Source organism: Zalophus californianus, chromosome 17 (genome assembly GCF_009762305.2).
Source record: "Zalophus californianus isolate mZalCal1 chromosome 17, mZalCal1.pri.v2, whole genome shotgun sequence".
Classification (NCBI taxonomy): Eukaryota; Metazoa; Chordata; class Mammalia; order Carnivora; family Otariidae; genus Zalophus; species Zalophus californianus.
In genome coordinates, this window is record NC_045611.1 from 12,659,656 (window position 1) to 12,686,486 (window position 26,831).

Genomic DNA, 26,831 nt, shown 5'->3' on the forward strand with positions numbered 1-26,831 from the left:
GAGCCGAGCGCCTGCGGGTCCAAGACGCCCTTTGGCGCCCTGGACCAGAGTGGCTCTGAGCCGCGACCCACTCGGGGACGGAAGTGGGAACGCGCCTGGAGGGCAGAGCGAAGCCCCGCGCTCCCCACAGCACGGCACGGCGAGCGGCCCACCGCGGACGTCCCAGCTCCACCTGCAGAGGTCAACCGGGCCGGACCCCGCGGCTGCCGCCCAGAGGCCCGGGGCGGGGCCTCGCGACACCCAAACAAGCCCCACGTGGCAGGGGCGGGGCCGCCGCGGGGACGTCACGGCGCGCGCGTGCGCGGGAGCGATCTGGCGCCGGCGTACCCTTGTGGGGCCCGTAAAGCGCGGAAGGTCGCGGTCCCCGGCTTTCCCCGGAACTTTTTGCTCCCTCCGCCCCGCCCCTTTCCCTTCCCCGTTCCCCGCGTTCTGGCGCCGGGACCCCCCAACCCCCGCAGCTGTTGTGGCTGCTGCCCCGCTGCCGCCGGGGTGCTGCTGACCGCGGAGCCCGCGGGGGCCCGTCAGGTAAGGAAGACAGCTGCGGGGCCGCTCTGGCCTCCCCTCCGCGCGCGTCTCCGCGTCCCCCGTTCCTCTCTGGTCTCCCTCGGGGGTGGTCCCGTCCGCCCCTCGTTTCGCGTCGCTTGCGCCGAGTCGCCTGGGGACTCCGGCGGCCCGGGCCGAGAGGGTCCGCCTCGTCTCTGTCAGCCTGTCCGCGGTTGCGCTCCGTCCGGCCGAGGTGGTCCGGGCCTCGGAGACCCGTGCCCGGCCGCCCCGGGGCCTGCGCACCGGCTCCTCAGGGGGCGTCCGCCGGCTCAGGCCGACGTCCAGAGCGGCCGGGGTGACCTCGCTTCGGGCTCCCGGTCTCGGGCAAGCCCCTAGCGCGCATGAGGCGGGTCTCGCCCGGTCTTCCTCCACTGCGGGTGCGGTTGCTTTCCCGCCTGGAGACGTGCGGTCCGCCTGTGCCTCCCTCACTTGTAAGACCGCTGCAGAGTGCGGCGGCCGAGTTACGGGGAAGAGTGTAGGCCCAGGGCCGTGAGCCGACTTCGTGATGTGTGACCACTCGGGACCGATGTGAAGGACACTGAGATTAGATTCGGGCATCTACAAGTGCAGTTTGCCGGTGTGTGTAAGCGTGACGTACGGGGCCGCGGAGGGAAGGAGGAGGGGAGCCGGGCCACGGGGCACACTTGGCCAGCGCTAGCGATTTGTCTTAATTTCTTCAACTTGTCTGATCAGCTGGTGGCACTTGTTGAGAATTACACACCCAGGACCAGCAGGATCCACTCTCCAGAGAAGGAGCGTGGGCTAAATGTGCTGCTGGCTCTTGTGCTGAGGCAGGTGTGGGAAATGTTGTTAATCGCTCTCCACCCGCCGGGCTTCCTAGTCCCCAGCGGCCCGGTTGTGCACACGCTGTGACCATACAGAGGAGCAGCTCAGAGGGACCTGGAGCTGCCCTCTTGTTCATGTTGGTGGAAGCGGATGTGAGCATACCTAGTCCCGATATCGAGGTTGCTTGGCAGATACTTTTCTTCTCAGCAGAAAAGACTGTAGGGTCATCTTAGCTTTTAAAACATGTAATTTATTTTTGGGGCCCCTGGCTTGTTTAGTCGGAAGAGCATGTGACTCTTGATCATGAGTTCCAGCCCGAATGGGGTGTAGAGATTACTTAAAACTTAACATGTATATATTGAGGTGTGTGTGTTTATTTTAAATGTGGTTACGACTTTTATTTCTTTGTTTTTGACATCTTCAGTTTCTTGTCTACCGACTTTCCCTTCTCTGCCGGCAAACTTTGCCTTGGTTTTGCTGCCAAACCTACTTGGGTACTCTGGTGCCTTCCTTTCTTTGTTTGCATCCACTTTAAATCCTTTTCTGTTCTTGTTTGCCCTCACCTCTTCAGTGACTCTTTGAAGGTCATGTTGCACACAGGGTCACAAATCCTTTTCTTGGTTCTTATCACCCTAGGCTTTTTTTTAATCACCCTAAGTTTTTAACATTGTTTATTCCATCTTGAGCCTCAACTGTTGTCGTGTGTCTTCTGCTACATTTGCAGTTCCTTTTATCCTGCCAGGGGATGTGTCCTCACAAGTACCCTTTCTTTACTCATCTGATGTTGTTTGAAAGGTAGGAGGGAGGAAAGATCCCAGGGCAGACTCCGGTGCCAGCCCGGCAGGGTTTGACTCCTGGCTCTGCCCCTCACCGGCATTAGAGAAGCTCGGATGAGTTACTTCTCTGTGCCTCAGCTTCGTCAAGTGTAGGAAAGAAACTTTAGTGTCTACCTCGTAGGGTTGTGAGCCTTAAGTCCCTTGTAGGCATGAAGCGGCATCTGGCCGACTGTAACTGCCTATGAAGATACTACCATTTTCTTTTTTAAAGAATTCTTATACGTGATTTAGATATCCCCTCAAATCTGAGGGCCTAGCCTTGAGATCCCAGAGTCCTCACTGAACTTTCCCCCCTCTCGTGTGTTCTCTCCTCGCAGCCGTTCGGCAATGTGTATTTCCTAGGTGCCTCCCCTGAATGCTGGGAAAACCATGATCAAGTTATATAATTGGTCTCAGCTCCCAGAGAGCTCCATCATAATAGGAGACTAAAAAGGACCACTTACTGAGTGCTGCTTAGGTGCCCGTTGCCATGTTTTTCCTTCCTGTCTGACCGAGTGTTTGTAGCAACCGTGTGAGGTGGGTAGTCCTAGCTCACCTTATGGATGAGGAGCCCAAGGCACAGGGATGTGGCATAACTTGCTGAAAGAGCTAATGAGAGGTGGGGGGAGGTTTTCCAACGCACGGCTGTCTGCCTCTCTCTCAAGCCTACATTCTCAGCAGGGTGGTTGTGCTGTTTCCCTGATTGGCGAACAGACCGTGACACAGTCCGGGAAGCTCTGTGCTGGGAGAAGTGCAGGGTGTGATGGGAGAACATAGAAGAGTCACCTGACCCCGTGTTGGGGGAGAGGAGGTCTGGTAAGATGTCAGATATGCCGAGAGCTGAGGCAGTTACCTTTGGGTGGGGGAGAGTGGCAGGAACTATACTGTTAGGTTTAGAGGAACAGCGTGCCCAGATCCCGGAGGTTTCAGAATCCTGTCCTGTTTGAGGAGTCAATTACAGGTGGTTGCGTGTGGCTCCAGAGAAAGAGAGCAGAGATAAGAAACGAGAGCCAGGGAGTGAAGGATCTTGCCCTTCCTGTGAAGGAGATTGCCTTTTCCTGAGGACATCAGAAAATCATTGAAGGGTTTTAGGCAGGGGCGTGAAACACGATTTGCCTTTGAGAAGACTGGCTCTGAGTCCTGTGTAAGGACTGTGGGGTGTTGGGGAGAACGGTGTACAGAAGCCTCAGAAGTCCCGGGAGGAAGCCTCTGCAGTAATCTGAGCAAGGGTGGCGGCCTGTACTCAGGTAGCTGCGGTGGGAATGGGGAGAAGTGGGAATGAGGGAAACGTGGCTGTGGAATTGTTAGTCCTCGCTGGTTGGCTGCGTAGAGGAGAGGAGAAAGGAGGAGCCCAGGGTAACACCCAGGGTTCTCGAATATGGTGTCACTGGGGGACACAGAAGTGGAGCAGATTTGGAGATTGAGGAGGATGGGTTTCCCTGTCGGAGGTGCCCAGGTTGACCTTCAGGAGCCCAAGTGGACATGCGATTGTTCTGCTTAGAGGTACAGACGCAAAGGTCGGGGCCGCTGTGGGGTGGGCTCTCGGTCACGGTAGGCAGTGAAATCCCCCTGGAGAGTGGTGGCCCGAGGGGAGAAGCTGGTCCCAGAGCACCGTGAGGGACATGGACTCGGAAGGACGGGCCGGGGAGAGAAGCCAGCGAAGACGTGACCAGGGTGGTGGGAGTCAGGATAAAAACCGGGAAAGAGGGTGTGAGTAGCGGGAGCCATGGGCGATGTGCAGTGCTGTGGAGAGGATGTGAGGTGGGGCCGGTGTCCCCGGAAGTTGGCGACGTGAGCCTTCTTGGTGAGAGCAGCGTTCCTGGCTTGGCGGGCAGAAGCCCGACCGCTCTGGGTTCAGGACAGACTGGAAACGGGGAAAAGGGGACAGATCATGTAGGAAGCCCTTTCCTGAAGGTATTTGTCAAGTGAAAAGACAGGCTGTGAGATCACATTAAGAGTCACTTCTGGGGGCACCTGGGTGGCTCAGTTGGTTAAGAGACTGCCTTCGGCTCGGGTCATGATCCCAGGGTCCTGGGATCGAGCCCCGCGTCGGGCTCCCTGCTCGGCGGGAAGCCTGCTTCTCCCTCTCCCACTCCCCCTGCTTGTGTTTCCTCTCTCGCTGTGTCTGTGTCAAATAAATAAATAAAATCTTTAAAAAAAAAAAAAAAAGTCCGTTCTGGCTTGACGGCCGGCAGACTCTGCGGTCACTGAGGAGTAAGGAAAGAAGGACCCGGGACAGGCGGCGGCACTCAGGTGGGCAGCAGGGCAGCACATCGGGACTGGTAATTTTGTATGGTGGGAAATCATCGTTTTAAATTTTATTTATTTTTTTGAGAGAGAGAAGGAGCGCAGGCATGTGCGTGCGTGCCTGTGCGTGGGGGAAGGGGCAGAGGGAGAGAGAATCCCGACGTGGGGCTCGATCCCCCCGACACCGAGACCACGACCTGCGCCAAAGCCAGGAGTTGGATATTCAGGCACCCTGATGGGAAGTCATTACTGCCTCCTATGTTTGTGCTTTTTGCCAAGACCATAGTTTTTACCATTTAGAATTTTTAAAATGACGCTACTCGAAGACAGTTATGGAGCTTTTGTTCCGTTTCCCTGGTGGGTGGGGAGGACTTGAGCATATGAAAACGCCGAGGGTCAGAGCGGAGCACCGAAGGTACGTGGGAGAGGAGCTGGGTCCCAGGGAAGGAGGGAGAGGGGTCTTGTGGCTCTTGTGGCTCTTGTGGGGCGACGAACTCCTGAGAACTCCTGACCCTCTCAGGGAAGGAGAGATGGTTGTAGATGCAAGTGGGATTATCGGTGGAGTTTCAGGGGATGCGATGAGACAGGTTATCTGCTTTGAAGGGAGGAAGAGAGGGGGTGGGGTCCGAGGTTGGGAGAGGAGGAGCGTTGTGGGTTCAGAACCCGAATGTAGACAGATCTGCCTGAGGCTGAACCCGCAGTGGCCCCGGGGCTAGGCAGGGGGTGCCTGCTAGCCTGAGCCCCAAAGGAACTGGGCCTTTTCGCGTGTGACCAAGCAGTAATAGTTCTGAAGGAAGGAGGAGGAGGATACTCGCCCCCCCCACCCCGCGTGGCGAGCTCAGTCAAGTGGGGCTGGCCGTGTGGCGATGGCCGCTCCCTCAGAAGAGCTGCATCCCCGTGGGGACAGGTGAGACAGTACTGGCGAAGGGCCGGGTGCTTAACTCTGGGAGGGATGTGCTGGAGGGCACGGTGGAGAGGTCTGGAGGGGAGGACCGCAGAGAGAGAGACGGAGGGAGGGACAGAAATTAGTCACGTGGAGACGAGGTTGCAGGAAGAAGCTTCTGTCTTGAGACCCTTGGACAGGGACCGAGGGTGTGAGGCCTGGTGACTACCGCCAGGTGGCCGAGTCATCGGCCCTGGTTGGGTGGGATTTATCCTGGGACGCGGTGTAGGCCTTGCTCGGTCTCCGTCCTGAGATGCTGTGTGGTGATGGACGGGCACCTTGGCCTTGGACAAGTTGGGCTGTTTGGGGCCCGCCGTGGGGCCCGCGCTGGTAGTGGCATGCCGCTGGGCGCACTGTCTGCCGGGGCTCTCCTCTGAAGTCCCCCCTCTCCCCACGCTCGGTGACCCTCCGTCTCCTGGCAGGTCTGTCTGCGGTTTCCCGAACAGGCCTCTGCTTTGCCGGGAGAGTAATTCTCCCTGGGCCCGATCCCGTACCCTTTCCCTTCTCTGCCTTAGGATGCTAGTTGTCTCGTAGACACGTGTGCTCGGTCACAGCATGTGACACCCGAGGGTGCGGGAGAAGCCCACCTGGACTAACCCTCCCCTGCTTCCGGGAGGAGGCCTGCCGGTCCTTGAGTCTCCCTCCAGCCCGTGGCCTGTGCAGACCCGGCGCACGCTGTCCGTCACTGCGGCTTTGGGTCCTCTCTCTCTCTCTTCTCTTCCAGGACCTCGTTCTTTGTCACCACCTCTCCTTCCGGACCCACCTCTTTCCCCTTTACTGGCCCTTCCTGCCAGCCGTGAAACAGTCTCCACGGCCCGCGCCTTTATAGACCAAGAACCTTGCTCTGCTCGCATTCTTTTCTTGCTGCTGCCTGGTTTTTCCACTCCCTTCGGAGCAGAAAGTGAAGGAGTGGTCTGCACTCCCTCATCTCCTCGCTCTGGAGCTTGCTCTGGTCCGGATTTCATCCCGAGCACTCTCCTGGGAATGTTCTCTTTGGGGACACCAAGGACCTCTGTTGTCAAGTCCCAGCGGGCGGACCCTTGGCCGTCCTGCTGCACCCCCGGGCACCCTCCGTAGCGAACCGCTTCTTAAAACCCTTTCCTCTCTCTCTTCTCGGACACCGCTGCCCAGTTCTCTTTCTGCCTTGCCGCGGCTCCTTCTTGGTCTGTTGCACCACCTCTGTTTGTCCGGATGCTCTGTGCGTCTGCCCAGCGCTGTGTCCTCTGTCCGGTACTTTCTTTCTCTTCCCAAGCTGTATCTGCTGGGGAGCCTCAGGGCTCTTCTTGTTCCTTGGCGTGCCGGGTCTCGGATACCCCACGTGTTCCCCTGGCTGCCGGCCTGGATGTCCAGCTGCTGCCTGGCCTTTTCCCGTGCGTGCCCGCCCGGCGTCTTGCACTTGACCTCTCAGAGGGGAACGTTCGCTTGTCTGTGCACCCGCGCCTTCACCCCTTCACAGCCTCCCTCTCGCTCCTTCTCCTTCCCCGCCTCCCTCCCCATCCCTAGCCCTTCACACTGTAGTAAGTGGCACCAGTTGCTTACCCCAGAAACTCTGCCATCATCCTTATCTCTCCCCTTGCCCCATTTTAACATCCCGTTTGTTGGCAAGTCAGTTCCGTCATTTCACCTCCAGAACCACCCAGCCGTGGCTTTGACTCCACTGCCACCGCCCGGGTCTCAGCCCCCAGGCCCTCCCTCTAGGACTACCGCAGCAGCTGCCTGGCCCTGCCTTTCCTCTCGTTCTCCAGCCCACTCCCCGCCGCCGTGGAGCCTGACTGATCTTGGAAAAGCATATCCGATCATTTCATTCCCCGCTTTAGTATTTTCCTTTGCACTCGGAGCAGAATCCCAGCTCGTCACGATGGCGTCCAAGCGCTGTGTGTCCTTGCTTTCTGCCTCCCTCTCCGGCCTTGTCTTGGGTCCTCTCCGCCTCACTCCTCATGCTGTGGGCACACTGGCCTCCCTTCTGTGCTTGGACTCCGCAGGGTCGGCCTCCCCTCGGGGCCTTTGCACGTGCCTGCGCCTCTGTCCGGAAGACGCATCCAGCTGATTCCTGGTCACCGTCAGGTCTCTTCTCCGATGTCCCCTTCTTCCCGACCATCCTAGTTTACATATGCCTTCGGGTATTCCAGCACACTGGCCTTGTTCCTTGTTTTATCTGTGTCTGGGCCGCCCCTGCCATAGGCGCCCTCACACACACTCAGACATCCGCTCCCTCTCTGTGTCTCTAATGAAAGGTGCATAAAGGCAGGCCCCCCCCCCCCTCGTTGTCCCCTGCTGTCTCTCCAGCTGGCAGAGCGTCTGGAACTGCGCAGGGCCTCACACATTGGCCGAGAGCATGATTAGCGTTCTTTGGGGCCTCCTCTCCCTTCCTCAGTAATCCTGTGCCCTGAGTACAGTGGAATGAAATCTGGTTGCTTTCTCCATCTAGTGTGCATGTCGGGGGTCTCCGCCGTAGCCGAGTGAGAGCGCACCGCCGAGCTGCTGGCAGACGTGATGTCTTACCGGTTGCTGTCGGTGGTCCGAAGACAAAGGACCGGCCGAGGATGGCAGAACTGGTCGTCGGGGAGGAGCGGCGCGTCGGCTGCCGAGGCGCATTCTGTCACCCTGCCTGCCCAGGCGCAGGTGGTCATCTGTGGTGGTGGGATCATGGGCACATCCGTGGCCTATCACCTCTCCAAGATGGGGTGGAAGGATGTTGTCCTTCTGGAGCAGGGCAGGTAAGGACCAGCCTGCGTGGGCTCCCCTCAGCCCCTCCCCTCCCGGTGATGTTGTCCCGCCGGTAGCTAAGCTGACTGGCGCCAAGTCGCAGGACAAGAACCACAGACAGGCCACATCCCCTGGACGCGGTTTTGCGATGCGAACCGCCCGTGTTTTCCGGCTTGGACAGAGGTGGCTGATTTCCAGCACACCCAGGTCTCTAGAGAGGGTGCGTTTCATTCCAGGGTCACGGCACACCGCGCCGTCTTGTCCTCTTCGTTGTAGTCACACAGCGACATCAAGCCTGCGGCTCAGGAGCTTCCTCTGTGAGCCGAGATGAAACTGGCTGCCTCCTGCCTGATCTCTGTTCCTTTTCCCCGTTGAACTCACTCACTTGAGAGCGGTGGTAGATTCACAGAATGAACGTGAAGGTAGTGCAGCGGTCTGTAGGCCTGGGTCCCGTGTGCACCTCGGAGGAACATCTTCGGGTGGGATCAACTAGAAATGCAGTGAATCCGTGTGGATACCTTAGTATTAACTGAAGTTCATGCTCTGTTCAGGTTGTTTCACTTTTCCCCTAATGTCCCTTTTCTGTTCTATTGCCTACCAGAAATCGGATGACCTTTAACACGTCCTTTGTATTTATTTCTGAATAGGCAATACATGTACACGAGTCAGATTGAAAATTGTAAAAGAGTGTGTACAGGGAAAAGTCTGCCTCCCACCCCTGACTTCTAGCTGGAACGTTCCCTCGCTGGAGGCAAGTTAAGTTCCTTGTGTATCGTTCCAGATACTCCCCGAGTCATTATATGAGCAAATCTGTATCGGTCAGTTTGTATATGTGTACCCGGGTATTCGTTTATTATTTTTTTCTCTTTTCTATACAAGTTGGTAGCAAACCTTAAACAGTGTCCCTCCCCTTGCTTTTTTCATTAGGGTTGTTCCGTATTGTTGCATAAAAGCTTTCTCTCGTTCCTTTTTTAATGGCCGTGTAGAGTATCCCATTGTAGAGGGGACCTCCAGCCTGTTCAGTCCCGCTCATGTCGGTGGATACGTAGGCTGCTTCCATCTTTTGATATGACAGACGATGCCGTAGTGAGGATCTTTGAACTAGTTGCATTCACAGCTGTGGGAGTGTACCTGATAGCATTTTGGATGCATCCTGCAGGCTGGCTGCTGGCTCTACGAGGTTCTGTGCTGGTATCCTGAGCACCGCCAGGCACTTGACCATCGAGCAGAAGATGGCAGACTATTCCAACAAACTCTACCACCAGTTAGAGCAAGAGACGGGGATCCAGACAGGTAAGCAGGTAATCCGCCATGTACTGGTCCGCCTGTGCCCCAGACTCTGGTGCTCCGTGCCGTGTGTGGCCCGACGCCGCGTCGGCCTGCCGATCTGGTAGTCAGGGCTCGGGTCTTAGGCCGGGCTCTGCCAGTCGCCAGGGTCTGTCCTGGGGCAAGTCTGTTAGCGTGTTGGGCTGTCTCCAGTTTCCCTACCCGCCGAGAGGATTCCGTCCTTACCCCAGATCCTTTCCAGAGCCTGTCATTCTCAGGATAGGAAAGGCTTCCCGGGCCATCTCCTATTATTTCACTCACTGAAGTCTAGCAAGTGGCCACGCTTGGCTCCTGAACGAAGAAGCCAAGGACATGCTTCCGTTTCGGTGCTTGATGGTGAAATTGTGGTCCGACCCGCCGCATTTCACCTCACCAGTTGCTCTGAAGGCCTCTTCTGACTGAGAAGCTGAAACAGAGGTTACCCCTTATGCGTGTCAGCAAGGGAAAAGAACCCAGGGAATCGTGAGCTCCGTACGACCGGAGCAGGTGGAAGGGGAAGGCTGAGCCACGGGAAGGTCCCGCACGATCACGAGTTAGAAGCGTGTCTGTCAGCGTGTCGTCAGGTGATGGATCGGCCAGGAGCCCAGGGGCGAGCCTCGCGTCGTGGCTGATGAAACCGTTTGGCGGCCACGGGAAATGTCCTGGGGGAGTAGCGGGGCCTAGTGATGAAATTCAGGACGCCTCCGTCCGTCAGGGTTGCTCTTTGGAAGACCCGCATAATTCAGATCACAGGTAATTCCAGGCTAATCCTGACAAGGATGGTGGCCTGATCTGTTCGCCCACTGAGGCGGCCCTGCCTGGGGTCACAGCGTAAAACATAGTGGATGGTCGCCTTTGCTGGCCGGCTCAGACTTCATGTGACCCGTGACAGTTTTCGTTGGCAAGGTGAGATTTGAAGTATTGGAAATTCTGATGACAGCCTGAGGTTTTGTAGCATTTCCCTTTCATAGGATTCCTGCTCTGGCGAAGTGTCTCCTTGTGTGTAAGTCCTCGATTAAGACTGAGCGTCTGGGAGCTGGGATTGGGTAGCTGTGTTCGTGGAGAGAGGAGATGCCAGGAGAGGAGCTAGAGGAGGGGAAGGAAGGGGCTGTAGCCCTCGAGCACATAAGCAGTGCTCCCAGGCTGGCTCTGCCCCGGCTCGGTGCCGAGAGCGGGCGCCTCACTTGCCTCGCCCTGGTCCCCGCCCAGTGGATGAGCCTGACTTCCCCACGGTCACCTCACACTTGGCCAGGCTTCCTTTAGAGAGGCAAGGACTCTGAGTGAAGACGGTAGAAGGCGTTCCTGCTGCCTCACCACCTCTGGCTTTTGTCAGGCCTGCTACGTGCAGGACAGGCGGGAGCGAGTCCCTTTTGGTTGGATTTAATTTGATGGCAACGGGTACTTGGTTGGTAAGCAGAGTTTGAGTCAGAAGAGGGCCCACCTAAAGGGCCCCGGGCTGGAACTGCTGACTTCCTCGCGGTCCCCTGGTTCGGTCCCTAGTGCTTTGCGGAGCCCCGCATTGCTTACCTGCTGGGATGCTAGAGGAACCCGAGTCGTAGGCCTCTTTTCTGTAAGGTAAGTCTGTCTCACTGGAGTTCTGGGTCACCATCTGGAACCCCTTTTTGGGCCTGGTATCTCCTTGATGCTTGCAGGGCAGCGAGGAGGTCAGGCAAGGGAGGGTCGGGCATCACCCTCAGTCTGTCACTCCCATTGCAGTTCAGCCGTGGTGCAGTGAAAATGGGATGTGGGGTCCCCCGATGGAGGATTCTGTTATCCGGCAGGACGCGCAGGGGCCGGTCAGTGGACTGCTTTTGAGACATTAAATGAAGACACGTGACATGTGTACAATCTGGATTTCCCGATATTACAATGCTAATCCTCAGAAGACAGTGCTTTTATGTGGTATATGCTTTCTGACTAGGGCCCGTTTGGCTTGTCTGAGAAAGCCTCTTCCAGGAGATTTTCTGAGAGGAGAGGGAGTCGGGAAACATAAGGAGCAGAAGAGTTTGAATTCCCTAAAGCTGAAGCCTGTGTTTGGCTTTGTTTTTATGGCTCAGAGCCCCTGCTGAGTTCCTTCCTGTGTCGCATGCCAGATGGAGACTCTGGAGGTCCTGAAGTTGGTGAACTGCCCTGAGACCTTCACTCCAGACATGAGGTGCATCATGGGCGAGTTTCCTTCAGTTCATGTGCTGGCGGGAATGAACTCTGCTGGCCTTTCATTTGGTGGAGGGGCTGGAAGGTAAGTCTTCCTTGCTCAGGCCCTGCTTGCTGGGTGCTTCCTTCCTAGAGTTCCCTGTTGCTGATGTGGGGTGTAATGGATGTATGTAATCTGGTATGTTAATAATGAGGAGGACGTACACTTAATTCGAGAATTGTCCCCTTCAAAGTAATCACTGTGGGATATCCAGAAATGTCATTGTGCACAATGTTTTGAGAACTCTTCTTTTGGAATTAGTCTTGAAGCCTGTGGGATGTACTTTTGTTTTGAATGCTTGCCATTCATTACCTGGAAATTTAACAAGTAGGTTTGGAAGACCAGTTAATGAGATTGTTAAAGACATATTAGCCTATCTAGTGATTCACAGATGTAGTTGCTCATAAAATAGCTGGGTAATAAATTCCAGTTACTTTTAGGTTAGTATAGTGGAAATCACTGGGTGCTTCTGTTTTCTTATCCTACTGTGTGACTTAAGAATATACAGAGTTTGTTTCACACACCAGTGTGGGTCCTCAGGGAGATGGGTGATATGTCAAGAGCCAGGTACTTACTATGTAATCAACCGTCTGGCAGGAGGGGAGGTCAGATCCATCAACAGAGAGTAACCTCAGGACGATAGAGGCTCTCTCTCCAGGCTGCCACCACGCTGTGGAGGTTAATAGCTTACCCTTGGTTTCCACATGGTTCTCGTCTTTGGTAACAGTATAAATGGTTTTATGGAAAGTGTTTACCCCTGGTGATGGCAAATATATTTATCGAGTTACTAGAGTTGAAGAACATTTCACAAGTGGACACAACCAGAGTAATTAAAATGTGTTTATTCATTTACAAACAGTAATATGAAAAGAAAATCTTAATTGGAATCTGGCTTGATAGAAACACAGTGCACAATGTTAATACCGCATTCATGGAGGCAGAAATGCTCAGTCCCCCTAGGTACCTGAAGTCACCAGAGCTCTTGAGAAAAATCCCATCCCCTGAAGTGCCTCAGAGGTCTTCAGCACCACAAGCTGACGCTACACAGGGACAGAAAGGGGCTGAGCGAACTGCACATTTATAAACGTAAATAAGGAGTTACAGCCCTGTACAATCATTACAGTGGCATTTCCCGGATCCCAAGAGTAGCCCCGAGAGTATTAACTATGCTGCTAGAAACCCCCTGATTGAAACAAGCTGCAGAAACTTTCTACCCCTCACCTGCTTGATCTGGGGAAGGGAGGCTATGGTGGGGTGGATGGGAACCCTCAGACTGAAATGAAGTTTCTTTTCATCCTTCCTGTCTACACCCACCATGGGACATTCTGGGGTAAGGCACGATGAACCGGGCTTAAAGGGAGGGTACTCCCAGCTCCAGTTCTTGGTGTGCAAAGGAAATCCTGGCATAGATCTTTTGAAACAGATGCTAATAATATCCTCTCCACCCTCTTGTAATTTCTGTCCTTGAGAGAGAGAAAACCGAGAAGGCAGAAAAGGTTTGCGAAGGGTAAGAATAGGTACATCTAAATAAGAGAAAGCCCATGAAGAAATGTGTAATTCTTCAAGGGATGCAGATTCTCTGCTCAGAGAAGTCAAGAATCATATTATACAATGAATAACTCTGGTGTTTAATGGACAGAAGGCAAAGACATACAAAAATATTCCGTTCTCTGGAAAAATAGTGCATTTGTAGTGATGAGGGACTGCAAATGCAAGCCCTGTGTGGGTGAGGAGGGAGCCTTACAACTCAGCACCTTGCAGTGGAGGAGGCCGAGGTGGGGGCTGCCAGAGAGGCACTGCCAGGCAGAGTCGGGGCTCACAGCTCGTTGCGGGACACGGTTAGCGCCTAACAACCCTTCTGTCAGCTACCATTTCTGCCCCTCTGCTGTGCTGCTCCTGAATCCATGTGCCTGCAAATGACTATTCTTGACTCGTGAAAATGTTCCCTTTATCGTGCTGATAAAAGCTGCTTTTATCATTTTGGGGAGGGATGTGGGTGCAGGGGGGTATGCAAAAGAAAATGGAAACAGGAGAAAGTTCTTCAGTATTAAGCAGTAGTGACCACACCTCTACCTTGGACACTAAGGGGGATGCTTGCTGCTTATACTGGTCCAGCAGCTACAAAGAAGATTGAACCCAGTAGCTACCCCTGAAAGTCAGCCAGGACACAGCCTTCTAGGGTCAGAACCAAGACAAAAGGTTATAGAAGCTTCCCTTTTATCTCCCTTAGGTTCTCAGAGGAGGGTAAAGACTCACTCTGATGCCAGCACGTGTCCGTCAGGCAGAGGATAAACCGAGCCAAAAAGCAAAGTGAGCAGTCAGCTCTTCAGTGAAGCTAAACCACTTTTAGAAAGCTGCTGTCATTCCTGCCCCATCTGTGGTGTGTGTGGGGGGGAGGGGTTAACATTTCAAATGCACTCAGAGGCAGGGTAATGGAGAAAGTGGAGTTACTTCACTTTAGTGATTTTCGAAAGAGGTAAAAGTGTTGGTCTGTATAAGAAGGTAGAATCCATGGACATGTCTCCTGGTGAGAAGCCAAGTGACCGGGTTTCTCCTGCAGAAATGGGGTAACTGAGGTTAATCACTGAGCTTAAATGGTCTCTGGGCCCTTGGCCTGAACGGCAGCTCTTGTATTTGGGGGTACAGGGAGGGACCCCCGCCCCCAGCAGAGCACTAGAAATGTAGTGGGAATAGTTTGGTTCTCTCTCCTGGAGCAGGTCCTGCCCATGTGGTGGTCTGTGGCTCCAACACAGGTTAGCAGGTAGTTCTTGTCCCTTGCTCTTAAATTTTCCAAATTAGAGCTTTCCTGACTTTCGTGCCATTGTTATGGACAAGCAGTGTGTCTGCTGCAAGCTTCCATATAAGACGAGTGACCACGGCAGGGCTGGGAACCAGGATTTCCATGTGGCGCGAGTAAGCAGGGACTTAGCAGGTATTCCAGGGGCGGAGAGGGGCCACAGGAGACTGGCAGCCGTGAGTTTTCATCTGCTTTAGGCTGGTACACTTTGTGTTTCCAGGTTTAAAAAGGAGAGTAGAGCCCCTCCCTCAAGAGAGCACAAGAGGTGACGGCAGATCATTTTAGAGAAAAAAAGGACCAGCCATCGTCCAGTCTGGGAGTCCAGATCTGAGGGATCTCTAGCGAGAGATGAGTGATCACACAAGGTAAGTGCGCGTGGCCTGACTGCCTGGTGTGCAGGGAGGCAGGAGTCACCCCCTTCAGAGTTAGGACCAAAGAGGGAAACTACTAGATTCACACTGATGATGTCTGAATTGAGCAAGAGACTTCAGGGGTGAGTGTCAAAGTGGCAGAAGTGAAATGTGTGTGTCAGGGGCCCTCAATAAACAAGTGATGCCCCAGGATGTTAACATCTCGCCAGTCTTTTTGTGACCCTTATTTATGGCTAAGATAAAATTAACACATAAATCTAGAATGTCTTTTAGATTCAACCCTAAACTTTCATTTACAAAGACGAGCGTGGCACAGAGCACAGGATACTCTGTGTATCCTCGATACTTTAGCACCGAGTTCCTTGGTCAGCTGGGCCCCTGCCGCTCACAGCTGAGTCAGCCCAGCGCCCAGTCCCTGCTCTCCTACGCGCATCTCAGCTGCTGCACTCTGCTCTGCAGCGGGGCAACCCGCCTGCCCCTTTCTCCTCCCTACGCAGGGGCAGCAGCTCTCTGGAAACAGAGTTCTAACGACCTAATCAATTGAGACCTCTTTGAGCAGTCAGTAGTCAAGTAGTTGTCTGGGGAAATGGCAAGCAGTGTCTAGAAGGAATCTGTCTGATTAAACAGACCCCAAGAGATGCCACAGCAGACAGACCCACCTGAGAATTTTAAGCTCCTCTAAAACAAATGACTCTTCAGTATAGAGGCCTATCAGAGCTAATGCTTCCAAGTTACGACGACAAAGATTTAAAATCTGGAACAGCAAAGGCTGGGCGCAGACCCTACCTCCTACCTCACGGGGGGGGGGGGGGGGGGGGGGGAAGGGCCTTCCTGGCGCCCCAGGCCCTTTTCCATTCCAGAGACCCAGAGCGCCGGCTGGCTGGGCAGGCAGCCAGCCGACTCACGTACCCTCTCCACAGACCCCTGGGGTTACTCTGGGGGCATCTGCCTGTTCTGGGCCAGAGGAAGCCAAACATGGGAGGCCAGCAGCACGCTCAAACTCAGAACGGCCAGCAAGATTTGGTTCCTCACCAGGGTAGCACACACCCGCCCTGTTCCAAAGGGACAGCAGTGCCTGCTGAACAAGGGACCGGTGAGGGAGATGCTGGGTTGGGTCACCGAGCTCGGAGCGGCAGGAAGCAGCAGCAGCCTTCTAAGGGCGGGAAACCACCTCGGTGCTGAGCACCTTCAGAGAGCAGACCCCTTTCAGCTGGGAAGAGCAACACAAAAGGCAACATGGTTTTTCCCTTTCAAACACCGGCTTGTTTACTCAGGCCAACAAACCCTCTGAGAGAGAGAGCTGACTGAGACAGGAGGAAGATTTTAGGCCGGAGCCAGGTCAGCTGTTTGCTAGAGACCAGGTAACGTCCACGTGATGCCTCTCATGAATGAGGTAGATGGTCAACCTCTTGCTAGAGGTATCAGGGTGCCCACCCACAGCCCAATGGAAAAGGAGAATGGTCTGCCTGGCGCAACAGCACGGGCGGGCTCGAGCACAGGGCTGATTCAGACACACAACGACCCACCAAAATGAACAGGTTGCTCCAAGAAAACTTAGCCTCAGGGAGTGGGACTCGTGCCCGGAGGCCTGCACACCACCCGCTTCCCTTGCTTCGAGACATTAGAAATCAGACTGTCATGGTTACCTACTTCCACAAGTGGAGTTCGCACCTGTCCTGCCCATCAGACATGTTTCATGTCGCCCTGGGAATCTGAGGGGTGAAGGGGTCGCTGGGAGGGTGGGTGGGATGGGAAGGTACAAAAGGGAGGAGGGAAGGTGGAAGGAGAAGAGAGCCTGCAAAGCAAAAGATTTAAAAGCAGGTGAAGTTTAAAATCCCATCAAGGAGCTGGGGGCGGTGGGAGCCCTGCGGGAGTGGGCAGGTGGGGAAGCGAGGCTAGTGGCCATTACTTCCCGTGCAAGTCACTGAGCTCCACATCATCCTTCCGGCGCTTGTGGGTGAAGAGCGAGGTGACCGGGTAGAGCTTTGCCTTGGCCTGGAACCGGTGTCCTGCGATGTCAATCTCGTACTCCCCCCGGTTGATGAAATCTGCTGTCACCACCTGTTCTTCCCCAGTGTCCTCAGAAAAATTGTGCACGAAGCCCAGGCAGACATGGCGCTCCAGGGTGTAGCTGTAGGCACTGCTGGTGGTCTTGCCCGCATACTGCCCGTTGCGGTAAATGGGCTCTCCCCACCATGGCCAGAGGTCCAGGTCAGTGTCATGATCGTCCAGGATGAACATGGTGAGGCGTTTGTACACCCCATTCTGCTTCTGCTGCAGCAGGGCATCTCGGCCAATGAAGTCCATCCCCTAGGGAAGAAGGGCAAGGCTGACACGGGGCAGCCGCACTGGAGGCCGCACTCACCCCCCGTGTGGCTTTCCCACCACATGAAAACCTGCTTTCACCATATTAAAAGACCTCAGAGAACTTCTATAAAACAGGCATACATTTTTCAGAGTTCAACCACAAGACCACATAGAAAAAAATAGGAAGAAAAATCCTCCGAATGTACTTGCTAGAATTATTTTAGAAAAACTATTTTTATATAATCTCGACAAAAAGCCCATGCATATAGGTTTGTACAAGAAACCGCAGCAGGAAAGTGCGTGATTATGAACAGATAAAACAGGTGTTTAATTTTCTTCATACTTTTCCCTATTTTCCAAAATTAGTATTCATTACTTTTATAGCAGAGAAAAATCGTAATTGCTCACCGAGAAGACTGGAGGCCTACCGCCCTGCGGGGGAAGGACTGAGATTTTGTTCAGCTGCGGTGGAGCAAGCACGTGGAGGGCCGGCTGGGGGGGGCGGGGAGGGCAGAGCAGAGGCGCCGCTGCTGGGGAGGGTGGGTCGGTGAGGGGCAGGGGTGGGAAAGAGACTCAGCACTAACTTCCTCTTGACCTGGGACTTTTTAAAAAAAATGTTCCCACTACTTTGAAAACCACACAAAAAATGAGGCATTTGAATATGAGAGGAGTACTGTGTACACACGTCTGTGGCACATTAGTGGAGAAGCTTCCCTGGAAGCCCAGAGTCTGCAGGAGCGCCAAGCAGGGCTCCGGGCTGCTTCAGACAGTGGGGCGTGCAGCTCCTGAGCCCAGGGCTGGGGCGGGCAGCGGGCGCCAATGCTCACAACCAGTTTCCTTATTAGGACAGACACGTTTTTCCTTCTAAGGACACCATCCTCGTTGCCCGGCGGCCACCCCTGGGCCTTCCCCTCAGCCCCTCCCTTGAGGAAGAGTCGGCGCGGGGCGGGGGGGGGGGGGGGGGGGGGGGGGCGGGGGGGCAGGGCAGTGGGCTGTGCAGATACAGTACCTTTTCCAGTTTCACCCGAGATTCTCGTCCACATTCCAGGGGCGTGGTGAGGGTATTTAAATCCTGACCCCAGAAGGCAAAAAACTTCTCAATCCGCAGACTACGAAGAGCATAGTAGCCGGCATTCCGGATCCCGTATTTCTGCCCAACACTCATCACCTCGTTGTACACGTGCAGGGCGTACTGGGGGAGGAGACGGAAGGTCAGTGAGCTGCGCACCCTCAGAATTCAACACGGGCTGTGTCTGCAGTGCCAGGGGTGGACCGCCTGCACCCTGACAAGGCAGAAGGGTGTATGAAATTCTCAAGACGTCTCATCCTTGACATAACAAAGCACTACAGCCCAGGGGTCGTGAGCCAGGGTCACCGCGAACCCCCGTTTAAGCTCCATGAAAGCAGTGCCCGTATCCCTTCTCTGTGGTGCCTAGGACAGGGAGCAGTCCTCAAATGCGAATCCCAGACGCACTCGGACCTCCCCATCCGTGGCCAGGCCCCTAACTGCCTCTCCAACAGCCCACTCCTCTGCCACTTGCTCTCTTGCCCCACTCACTACCCCCGTGACCCCTCATGCATGGCCTGTGCTGAAATGTGGGTCACACACAACTCTGTGTACAGTCTGACTTTTCACAGATGATGGCACAGCGGGAGACCCAGATCAAGTCCCAGAGGAGCCAGGAAGGCGGCGCGCCCCGACCCGTGTCCCACAACAGCCAGCCTCCCACGGCATTCTCTGCTCAGTTCCAGAAACCATAAGTATCAGCTTAAGTAAACAAAGTTTGCCAAACGGAAAGCAAATTTTCAATCCCTACCTAAACATGCTGTGTGGAATCTAAAGCCCAGAACAGTCATCATTTGCTTTAAAAACTGTTAACACAGACAAAACGACGAGAAATCAGAGAAATATCGTACAACTGCACTTCTGAGCAGAATCTAAAACCACAAAGAAACGCAAACTCACGGAAAAAGAGACCAGAGCTGTGGTTCGAGAGTTGGGAAGTGCAAGGAGGGGAAGTGGAGGAAGGGGGCAGAAGGCACAGACTTCCAGGTTGGAGACAAATGAGAACCAGGGAGGGAGGGAGCAAACCACCTGATGGCCCTGTCAGGGACCCTGCTGTGTGACAGATGCGGAAGTTAAGAGAGTGAATCCCAAGTGTCTCCATCACAAGGAACACCCCTTTAGTGCTTCTTATGGCATCTCTGAGATGAAGGACACTCGTGAAACTGAGCACAGACATTCTTTCATGGGACCTGTCTGTCCACCAGGCCACGCGCTGAAACCTGACCAATGACGTGTGCCCATGAAAGCTCAATAAAAGTGGAAAACCAGAAAAACACCTGGCTCCCTGGTGTTGCAGTTCTTCCCCCTGGGGCGGGGGGGGGGGGGGGGGGGGGCAGTCCGCTGCCCTGCCAGTCACACTCCTTGGGCTGAGTCGGCATCTACTGAACGGGCCACGGTGGTCAGGACGATGTGACCCGCGGGAAGAGCCCCTAGAAGAGCCCCCGTGCTACCGAATCTGCACACAGCTGTGGAGTCTGTACGCGTGAGCCAGGCACCCGAATGGGGGTGGGGAGGGGGGGACACTGACATGGAAACGAGATTAATAAAGGGCCTGCATCCCTGGTGCCTTCCGTTCAGTGCTTTCCAGTCTCAAGCTGAATACTGGAGTTAAGAGGAAGGCCAGGGAAGAAAGATTTAAAGCAGGTAACTAGTCTTGGGTTAGGTGAGAAAACTCCCCAGCATGTAGTCATTTTCTAAGTGCTGGGGATTTAGTGTGAACTGAACAAGAATCTGCCATTTGCCACCATGTTTTCGAAGACATTTCCCTCAAAGAGACAAGTGTAGTTGACTAGTTCACATGGGCTTGAACTGCGTGGGTCTCACTTCTACGTGGATTTTTCCATACAGTACAGGGCCATAAATGTATTTTCCTTAGGATTTTACTAACACTTTATCTCTAGCTTCCTAGATTGTAAGACGACAGTACAAAATACATAGAGCACACAGAATATGTATCAGTCAACTCCTTATGTGATCAGTGAGGCTTGCAGTCAACAGTAAGCTATCAGTAGGTAAGGTTTTTGAGGAGTCAAAAGTTCTATGTGGAGCTTTGAGTGGGTGGGTGCCCCTGACCCCGTCATTCAAGGGTCAATTGTATAACCTTCTTGAGGACAAAAGCCAGCTTGAAAAGAACCCAGGCATGGCACAAATCACCTCTTGGGCTCATGGAAAATCATAAAAACGGGACCAGCCCAGGATAATCAGAAGTAGAAACCAAGGCCTCAAGTAATGAAGCTGCTGGAGCCAGAGCCTCCCCCTCTTCATCGGGTTTGGCCAATTTATGACACAGGCACCCAGGTGGCAAATTCAGACTCGATCCTTACCTGTACAGGCACGAGTCAACTACCTCTGTATCAACTCTTCCCAAATCGTGAGTAATCCCTTCATCTTAACATTGTTATATTTGTCTGGACAAGCACATAAAGTTCCATGGGATGGTAAATGCATGCTTCAGCTAATAACTAAAACAAAGCCTAAGGCTGTAAGTAACGTGACTAACATCAAGAACAAGACAATGATGCCTAGGATCCCTATGTCTTGTCACAACTGGACAAGAGAAATTGTTAGGAATAAAAGTTAAGAAAAAACTTTAAAAAAATAAAAAATTAAAAAAATTAAAAGAAAAAAAAATTAAAAGAAAAAAAACTTACTGTGTGTATTTAAGATTGGACCCTGAAAATTCCAGGGATTCAACTAAAAAACAACTATAAGATAATTAGTAAGAAATAAAGACTACAATAGAAAAAATAGCTTTCAAAAATCACAATCACTTTGGGGTGCCTGGGTGGCTCAGTTGGTTAAATCTCTGCCTTCAGCTCAGAGTCCTGGGATTCAGCCCTGCAACCGGCTCCTGGCTCAGCTCTGCCCCCCCGCCCCTTCCCCGCCTGTGCTCTTACTCAAATAATAAAATCTTCAAAAAAAATCATAATCACTTAGAAGATAATGGAACAAAGACACCCTTCTCATTCACAACAGCAACAAAATATTATAACATCTATATGAAGAAAACTTAAAAATACCTCTGAAAGGTCACCAAAAAAACTTAAATAAAAACTAAAAGGCATGGGTGCCTAGGTGGCTCAGTTGGTTAAGCGACTGCCTTCGGCTCAGGTCATGATCCTGGAGTCCCGGGATCGAGTCCTGCATCGGGCTCCCTGCTCAGCAGGGAGTCTGCTTCTCCCTCTGACCCTCTTCCCTCTCGTGCTCTCTCTCATTCTAATAATAAATCTTAAAAAAAAAAAACTAAAAGGCATTCTTTGTAAGATTCATCATGTCAGTTCTTCCTAATATATAAATGTAACATAATCCAAAAAAATGCAATCAGTGTTTCTAACTAGATAATTATAGTTTCCAGGGGCAAATAAGGAAACATGGTTTCCTTCCAGAGTTTTCCAAGCTATGAAGGAGATAAGTGCAACCAAATATTAAAATACATAATGAAGACTCAGTAATTAAAACAGTGTGATCTTGATTATGGATAGAGCAAGGGAACAGAATGGAAGCCCAGAAATAAACCGAAATACACAGAGGAATTTAGGATCTGGTAAGGGAAGAATGCCAAATCATTGGTTATCCATATGGAAAAAAAAGTCTGATCCCTATCTCATGAAGTACAGCAAGAGACACTGCAAAAGGATGGAGCATTGAAATATTCTTAAAAAACCACAAACCCATACAACAGAACAACACAACTATAAAAGCACTAGAAGAAAACTGAAAAAATTTTATAATCCTGGAGAAGTCCCCTCTATGCATCAAACTCTAGAAGGCACAAAAGATCAACTCAATTACATAAAAATTGAAATAATTTATGCAACATATGAAACATTTCTCATAATTAAAAAAGAAACCTATGTGGCAAAAAAAAGACAAAACGACAAACTGGGGGGTACCTGGGAGGCTCAGTGGTTAAAGCCTCCAATTCTTGGTTTCAGCTCAGGTCACGATCTCAGGGTTTTGAGATCAAGTCCCACATCGGTCTCTGTGCTCAGTGCTGAGTCGGCCTGAGACTCTCTCCCCCTCTGCCCGTCCCCGCCTGTGCACACACTCTAAAACAAAATCCTCCAAAAAAAGATAAATGACAAACTGGGATACACCTCAACAGCAAGGACTGATTCAGACGATGCCTAGAAATTGGTAAAAAGACCAATCATGCAATACAAAAATGCACAAAGGGTATGACCAGAACATTCATCCATGCAACATTTATTAAGCATTTACTATGTGCCAAATACTTCGGTAGGTGCTGGGGATATAAAAGTTAAATATTCCTGCCTTCAGAGAACTTACATTTAAATAAGGGTAATCTGATGAATGAAATAAAATACATTTTATCAGACAGTGATAAGCCTGTGGAGCAAAACAACAAAGGGAAAGTGGAGCAGGAGAGCTGGGGGTGGGGGTTGTGGCTGCGCCCGTAAGGCCTCATCCAGAAGATGCCATGTGAACAAGCCCTGAAGCAGGTGCGGCTGTGAGAGCCTCTCTCTGGGGGAAGGCCAGGCCAGGGAAGGGAAGAGCGAGTGCAAAGCCCCCGAGGCTGGAGCAGCAGCGTGTTCAAGGACTGGCGAGCGGAAGAGGCAGAGGAGGCAGGATAAGGTCCGAAGAACGGGGATGGGGCACAGGCAGGCAGGAGTGTGTAGGTCCTACTGATGAGCTTTTACTTGGAAATGGGTTCTAAAACATCGCTTCATCTCACACACAGCAGAGCGCACTGACAGTGCTGTACCTATCGGCTGAAGCGGCGCTGGTACACGCACGCACGTGCCACAGGGAGACACTCATACACACAACTTCTTGTAACAGCAAAGGACTACGAAGAGCTACAACCACAAATGTCTATTAGTACCAGGCTGATCACGTAAATTATGATTCGACGATGTGAAGGAATACTAACCACTGTTAAAAAATGAGGAGGAAGCTCTTCTCTTTAGGTACTGACTGGGAAGGATCTCTACAATAAATTATTAAGAGATCACGAAGAACATCAGTATGCTTCCAGCTGTGTTTCTAAAAAAGGGTTAAGAGTGTGTTTGAACTTGCTTGCATATGCACAGAAATCTCCGACATGACCTACAAAAACTAACAGTTGTATCATTAGTGGTGGTTGGTGGGAACTGGTCAGGTGGCACTAAATCCTTCCTATAGATTCTGATTTTTAAACCATGTAAATGCATTTCCTATTCAAAAAGGAAATAACTTAGTTCAAAATGTTGAAGTCCCTCTATTGGAGCCTATCTCAATTCCCAAGGCCTGGTCAGATCCGGCTCTCCAACCCTGCCAGTGCCCAGCAGGCTTGGGAAAGCCAGCCACCTTCCTCCAGGAGGCTCACCTCTATGGGGATATAAAGCATGAATCCCGGCTCTCCTGTGTGAGTCATGCTCATCACCCGGATGCCATTTGCGTAGCCCACACTCATCTCCTGTGGAAGCAAAGGGAGAAGTTGAGTATGGAGACTCTTCAGAGGAAGTGAGCACTCCACATCTGTTAAAGTGATGACCACCTGAGGTAAACTCCTCTCATTAGCTCTGCACCCTCTGACCCTGAAGGAGATATATGTGAATGAAAGAAATGCATCCTCAAAGTGGTCTGTTTCCAAGTACTGGGGTCACCAGGGATGGAGTACTGTCTCTGTAATCTCTCTTCTGATGAATACCACTATTTCAGGAGGGCCAGCCAAGCTGCTGGTGGGAAGTGGAGGCAAAGTCTTTATAAGCATGAAACATTTTTCACAAAATCCTGCTAAAGATTTGTTAAATGTAGTCAGGGGCATGAGGAGCAACGAAGACCAGGTAAATGTCTTCTCCGGGGAATTTGGCAAGTCCTGGGCACCCGTCCGACAAAAGAGGACACCTGATGGCCACAGAACACAGTGCACCTGCTACTCTGGGGTCAGAGGGTGGGCTTCTAATGCTCAACACGTGTTTACAGCGGCTCAATTACCGAACAGGCCTCTGACACAATCACTATTCTTACTGGCAGGTCCCAGATGGCACTGTAGCAACCATACCCCCACAGGGAGCCCAACACGACACACTACTCTGTAGGCTCACGCACGTAGATTTCTCGTACAGGAAGCAAACCATGCAGGCGAGGGTCTGCTGATGGCTAACGGTCAGTTTTCTTTTGCTTTCACTCCGCCATGGAGAAAAAGGAAAACTGTACAGTCAGTAGGTAGATCCCAGCTTGGGTTTGAACTTCCGAGAGTCTCCATCAGGAACTGTCCCCCAGCTGTTTGATACAGGTTACCAAACCACTGGTCTGTTTGGACCTCTCTTAGCAGTATTCAGCTGCTGTTTCTTTTACTCAGTTACAAGTTGCCAAATATAAGAAACTTACATAAGCTCTTCAGGGATTCACCTAAACTGCTGCTCACCTAGAGATGCCAGTACACAGAAATTACCCTGTGACGGGAAAGGGAGAAGCACTGCATGGAGAGGGGACCTGACCTTAACTAGAATGTTTTGGCATCCATGTCATAATCCTTTAATTTACAAAATTTAATCCACTGCTACACAAAGCAATAAATATATAGGGCTGACACTCATAGAAGTTAAATCCACTTCAAAGATATCCTAATGCTTACTGAATAGGGAGACCTGGAAGGGTGAAAAATAAATTTACTCATTTTTGTTTGCTTAATGAAAACCACAACACCCTTTGTGGGCACTGATGCTGTAGTAAGAACATGTAATTGCCATCCCTATAAGGAAATAATCCCTACTCATTTAAAAAACTAAAACTTTATTAGCACCCACCTTGCAAAACAGACTTGGGAAGTGGTCTGGAGTCATAGGGGCATAGGACAGCTCAGACAGCACATCCACAGCTCGGGGACCGATCAGATTGAGGGCTAAACAGAAAAGAACAAGAGATGCCAGTCAAGGTAACAGCTGAGCCCAAGAGCAAAGTCTGTTTTGGACTTGCTCCCTTACTGCCAGGCAGGTGTTGAGACCATGACAGAAACCCTTTGCTCAGGCAACCCAAAGATGGACAGAGAGCACTTCCATTCTGGCAAACACACCCCTCGACAGGCCTGCTAAGTGCAGCTCCGGCCTGCTGGCGAGAGCGTGCCTGGTAAGAGGGCTGGCTGCCTCCTGCCAGGTACACCGGCAGACAGCACCCCACAGCCTCCTCGGCTGCGACACTGGGGTCGTGCGACCACGTCCTGGCCATGAGAGGAGCCCGCTTCCAGGCCTGGCCACGAACTCCCCGCACAGTTCCCACTGCCTCCCGCTTCCCAGTGCTGCCAGAGGACGGGAAGAGCCCACTCCCAAATCTGCACCGGGAGGAGAGCCCTGAGGAGAGCCACCCAACCACCCTGGAGTCCATCACGTGACGGCCGCTTGTGGTAACTGCACGTTAGCTGCCCTCGTGCGCTAGACAGCTTTGCTTCCACAGTCTGCCAGTCTGGTGGCAAAAAGGAAAACGTGGTTGGTGCCGTGATGAATTGGCAGTGAGGGCCTTTTGGGGACAAGTGCAGGTGTCAGTGAAGTGGGAGGGGCAGGCCTTAAACCGAGAATGTGGACTTGGGCGGGGGGGGGGGGCTGCTCCCCCAGAGGACTGCTGAGGAGACGATCAGGAAATTAAGTCATTCCCAAAAATTATTCACTCAGTTAAAAAAAGCTAAGGGGAAATTTTGAAGAAAATAATACTTAAGCAATAAATTAAAAAATACTTTTATGGGCACCTGAGTGGTGCAGTTGGTTGGCCATCTGACTTTTGATTTCATCTCAGGTCACAATCTCAGGGTCGTGAGATCAGGGCCCGTGTTGGGCTCAGTGCTCAGCATGGAGTCCGCTGATACATCCTTTTTTTTTTTTTTAAGATATTATTTATTTGACAGAGACAGCAAGAGAGAGAACACAAGCAGGAGGAGTGGGAAAGGGAGAAGCAGGCTTCCTGCTGAGCAGGGAGCCCAATGCGGGGCTCGATCCCAGGACCCCGGGATCATGACCTGAGCCGAAGGCAGACGCTTAACGACTGAGCCATCCAGACGCCCTGATCAATCTTTTTTAAAGGAAGATTTATCTATTTTAGAGAGAGGGAGTGCACGCACGCCAGAGGGAGGAGGGGCAGAGGGAGGGAGAGAAAGAATCTCAAGCAGACTACACGATGAGCCTGACACAGGGCTTGATCTTCCAACCCTGAGATCATGACCTAAGACGAGATCAAGAGTTGGATGCCCAACCAACTGTGCCACCCAGGTGCCTCGTCAGATAGATACATAAAATCTTTAGAAAAAAAAAAAAAACTTTCCCATTCATTCAACCAATATTTGCACTCCTCCATGCTGGCTACAGGGGATATAGCAGTGCAACCAAAACTAAAGCACAACTCACTCCACACCTCACTGACAAAAACGTGGGTATTAGAGATCAATGTTGTGCAACCAGAAAACCTCTTGCACACCTCTCACTCTGACCCCCATTTCTGAATGTCAAATAGAAGGCAAATGGAGAAGACAAATCTGGACAGGCTGGCCTTTTCCTGTGCAGCTGACCCCAGAGGCCCACTGACCAGTGTATTTCCAGGTGACATCCTCCAGAAGCAGGTTGCTGTCTTCCGGCATGTGTTTCTTAAGCCAGGCCCAACAGTGGACCTGCTGGTCGGTGGGGGAAATCATGAAGAAACTGAAAGGGAGATGGAGAGTAATCAAAGCCAGGCAGCAGAGACAGGGTCAGGAAGCAGGCAGGTTAACTCATTTCAAAGCAATCAATGAGCAGAAGACCAGCAAGTGGACTCCTAGCTTTC

At 52.3% G+C, this 26,831-nt stretch overlaps 2 protein-coding genes across 6 annotated transcripts in view; one reads left to right on the plus strand and one right to left on the minus strand.

Annotated features, from left to right (window-relative positions):
- Positions 1-304: 304 nt before the first annotated feature.
- On the plus strand, positions 305-14,691 carry LOC118356433 (pyruvate dehydrogenase phosphatase regulatory subunit, mitochondrial-like). Of its 3 annotated transcripts, none has more exons than XR_004819729.1 (5): positions 305-525; positions 7,763-8,051; positions 9,200-9,333; positions 11,403-11,584; positions 14,557-14,691. XR_004819729.1 is itself a non-coding variant. In XM_035724986.1 (5 exons), the coding sequence occupies exons 2-5, from the start codon at positions 7,828-7,830 to the stop codon at positions 14,603-14,605; spliced, it is 561 nt and encodes a 186-aa protein (XP_035580879.1). In that variant the 5' UTR covers positions 305-525; positions 7,763-7,827; the 3' UTR covers positions 14,606-14,691. The 3 variants fall into 3 exon arrangements, 1 of the variants encoding a protein (XP_035580879.1); XR_004819730.1 differs by having other exon boundaries at positions 11,439-11,584; XM_035724986.1 differs by having other exon boundaries at positions 9,200-9,341; positions 11,439-11,584.
- The window catches only part of PDPR (pyruvate dehydrogenase phosphatase regulatory subunit), a 36,798-nt gene continuing 22,332 nt past the window's right edge, over positions 12,366-26,831 (minus strand). For 2 of the 3 annotated variants that reach the window (XM_027618152.2, XM_027618154.2), the window contains exons 14-18: positions 26,598-26,710; positions 24,836-24,930; positions 23,410-23,499; positions 18,024-18,206; positions 12,366-17,017 (exon numbers count right to left, since the gene is read on the minus strand). In XM_027618152.2, the coding sequence (XP_027473953.1) occupies positions 16,613-17,017; positions 18,024-18,206; positions 23,410-23,499; positions 24,836-24,930; positions 26,598-26,710 (886 nt within the window). In that variant the 3' untranslated portion in view covers positions 12,366-16,612. The remainder of the gene's footprint in view (positions 17,018-18,023; positions 18,207-23,409; positions 23,500-24,835; positions 24,931-26,597; positions 26,711-26,831) is intronic. The other variant, XM_027618153.2, reaches the window with a different exon arrangement.

Coding starts and splice junctions, on each gene's coding strand:
- LOC118356433 (XM_035724986.1), top strand. CDS start 7,828: ATGTCTTACCGGTTGCTGTCGGTGGTCCGAAGACAAAGGACCGGCCGA. Junction 9,342..11,438: donor GGATCCAGACAGGTAAGCAG/GTAATCCGCCAT, acceptor GTCGCATGCCAG/ATGGAGACTCTGGAGGTCCT. Junction 11,585..14,556: donor TTTGGTGGAGGGGCTGGAAG/GTAAGTCTTCCT, acceptor TTGTGTTTCCAG/GTTTAAAAAGGAGAGTAGAG.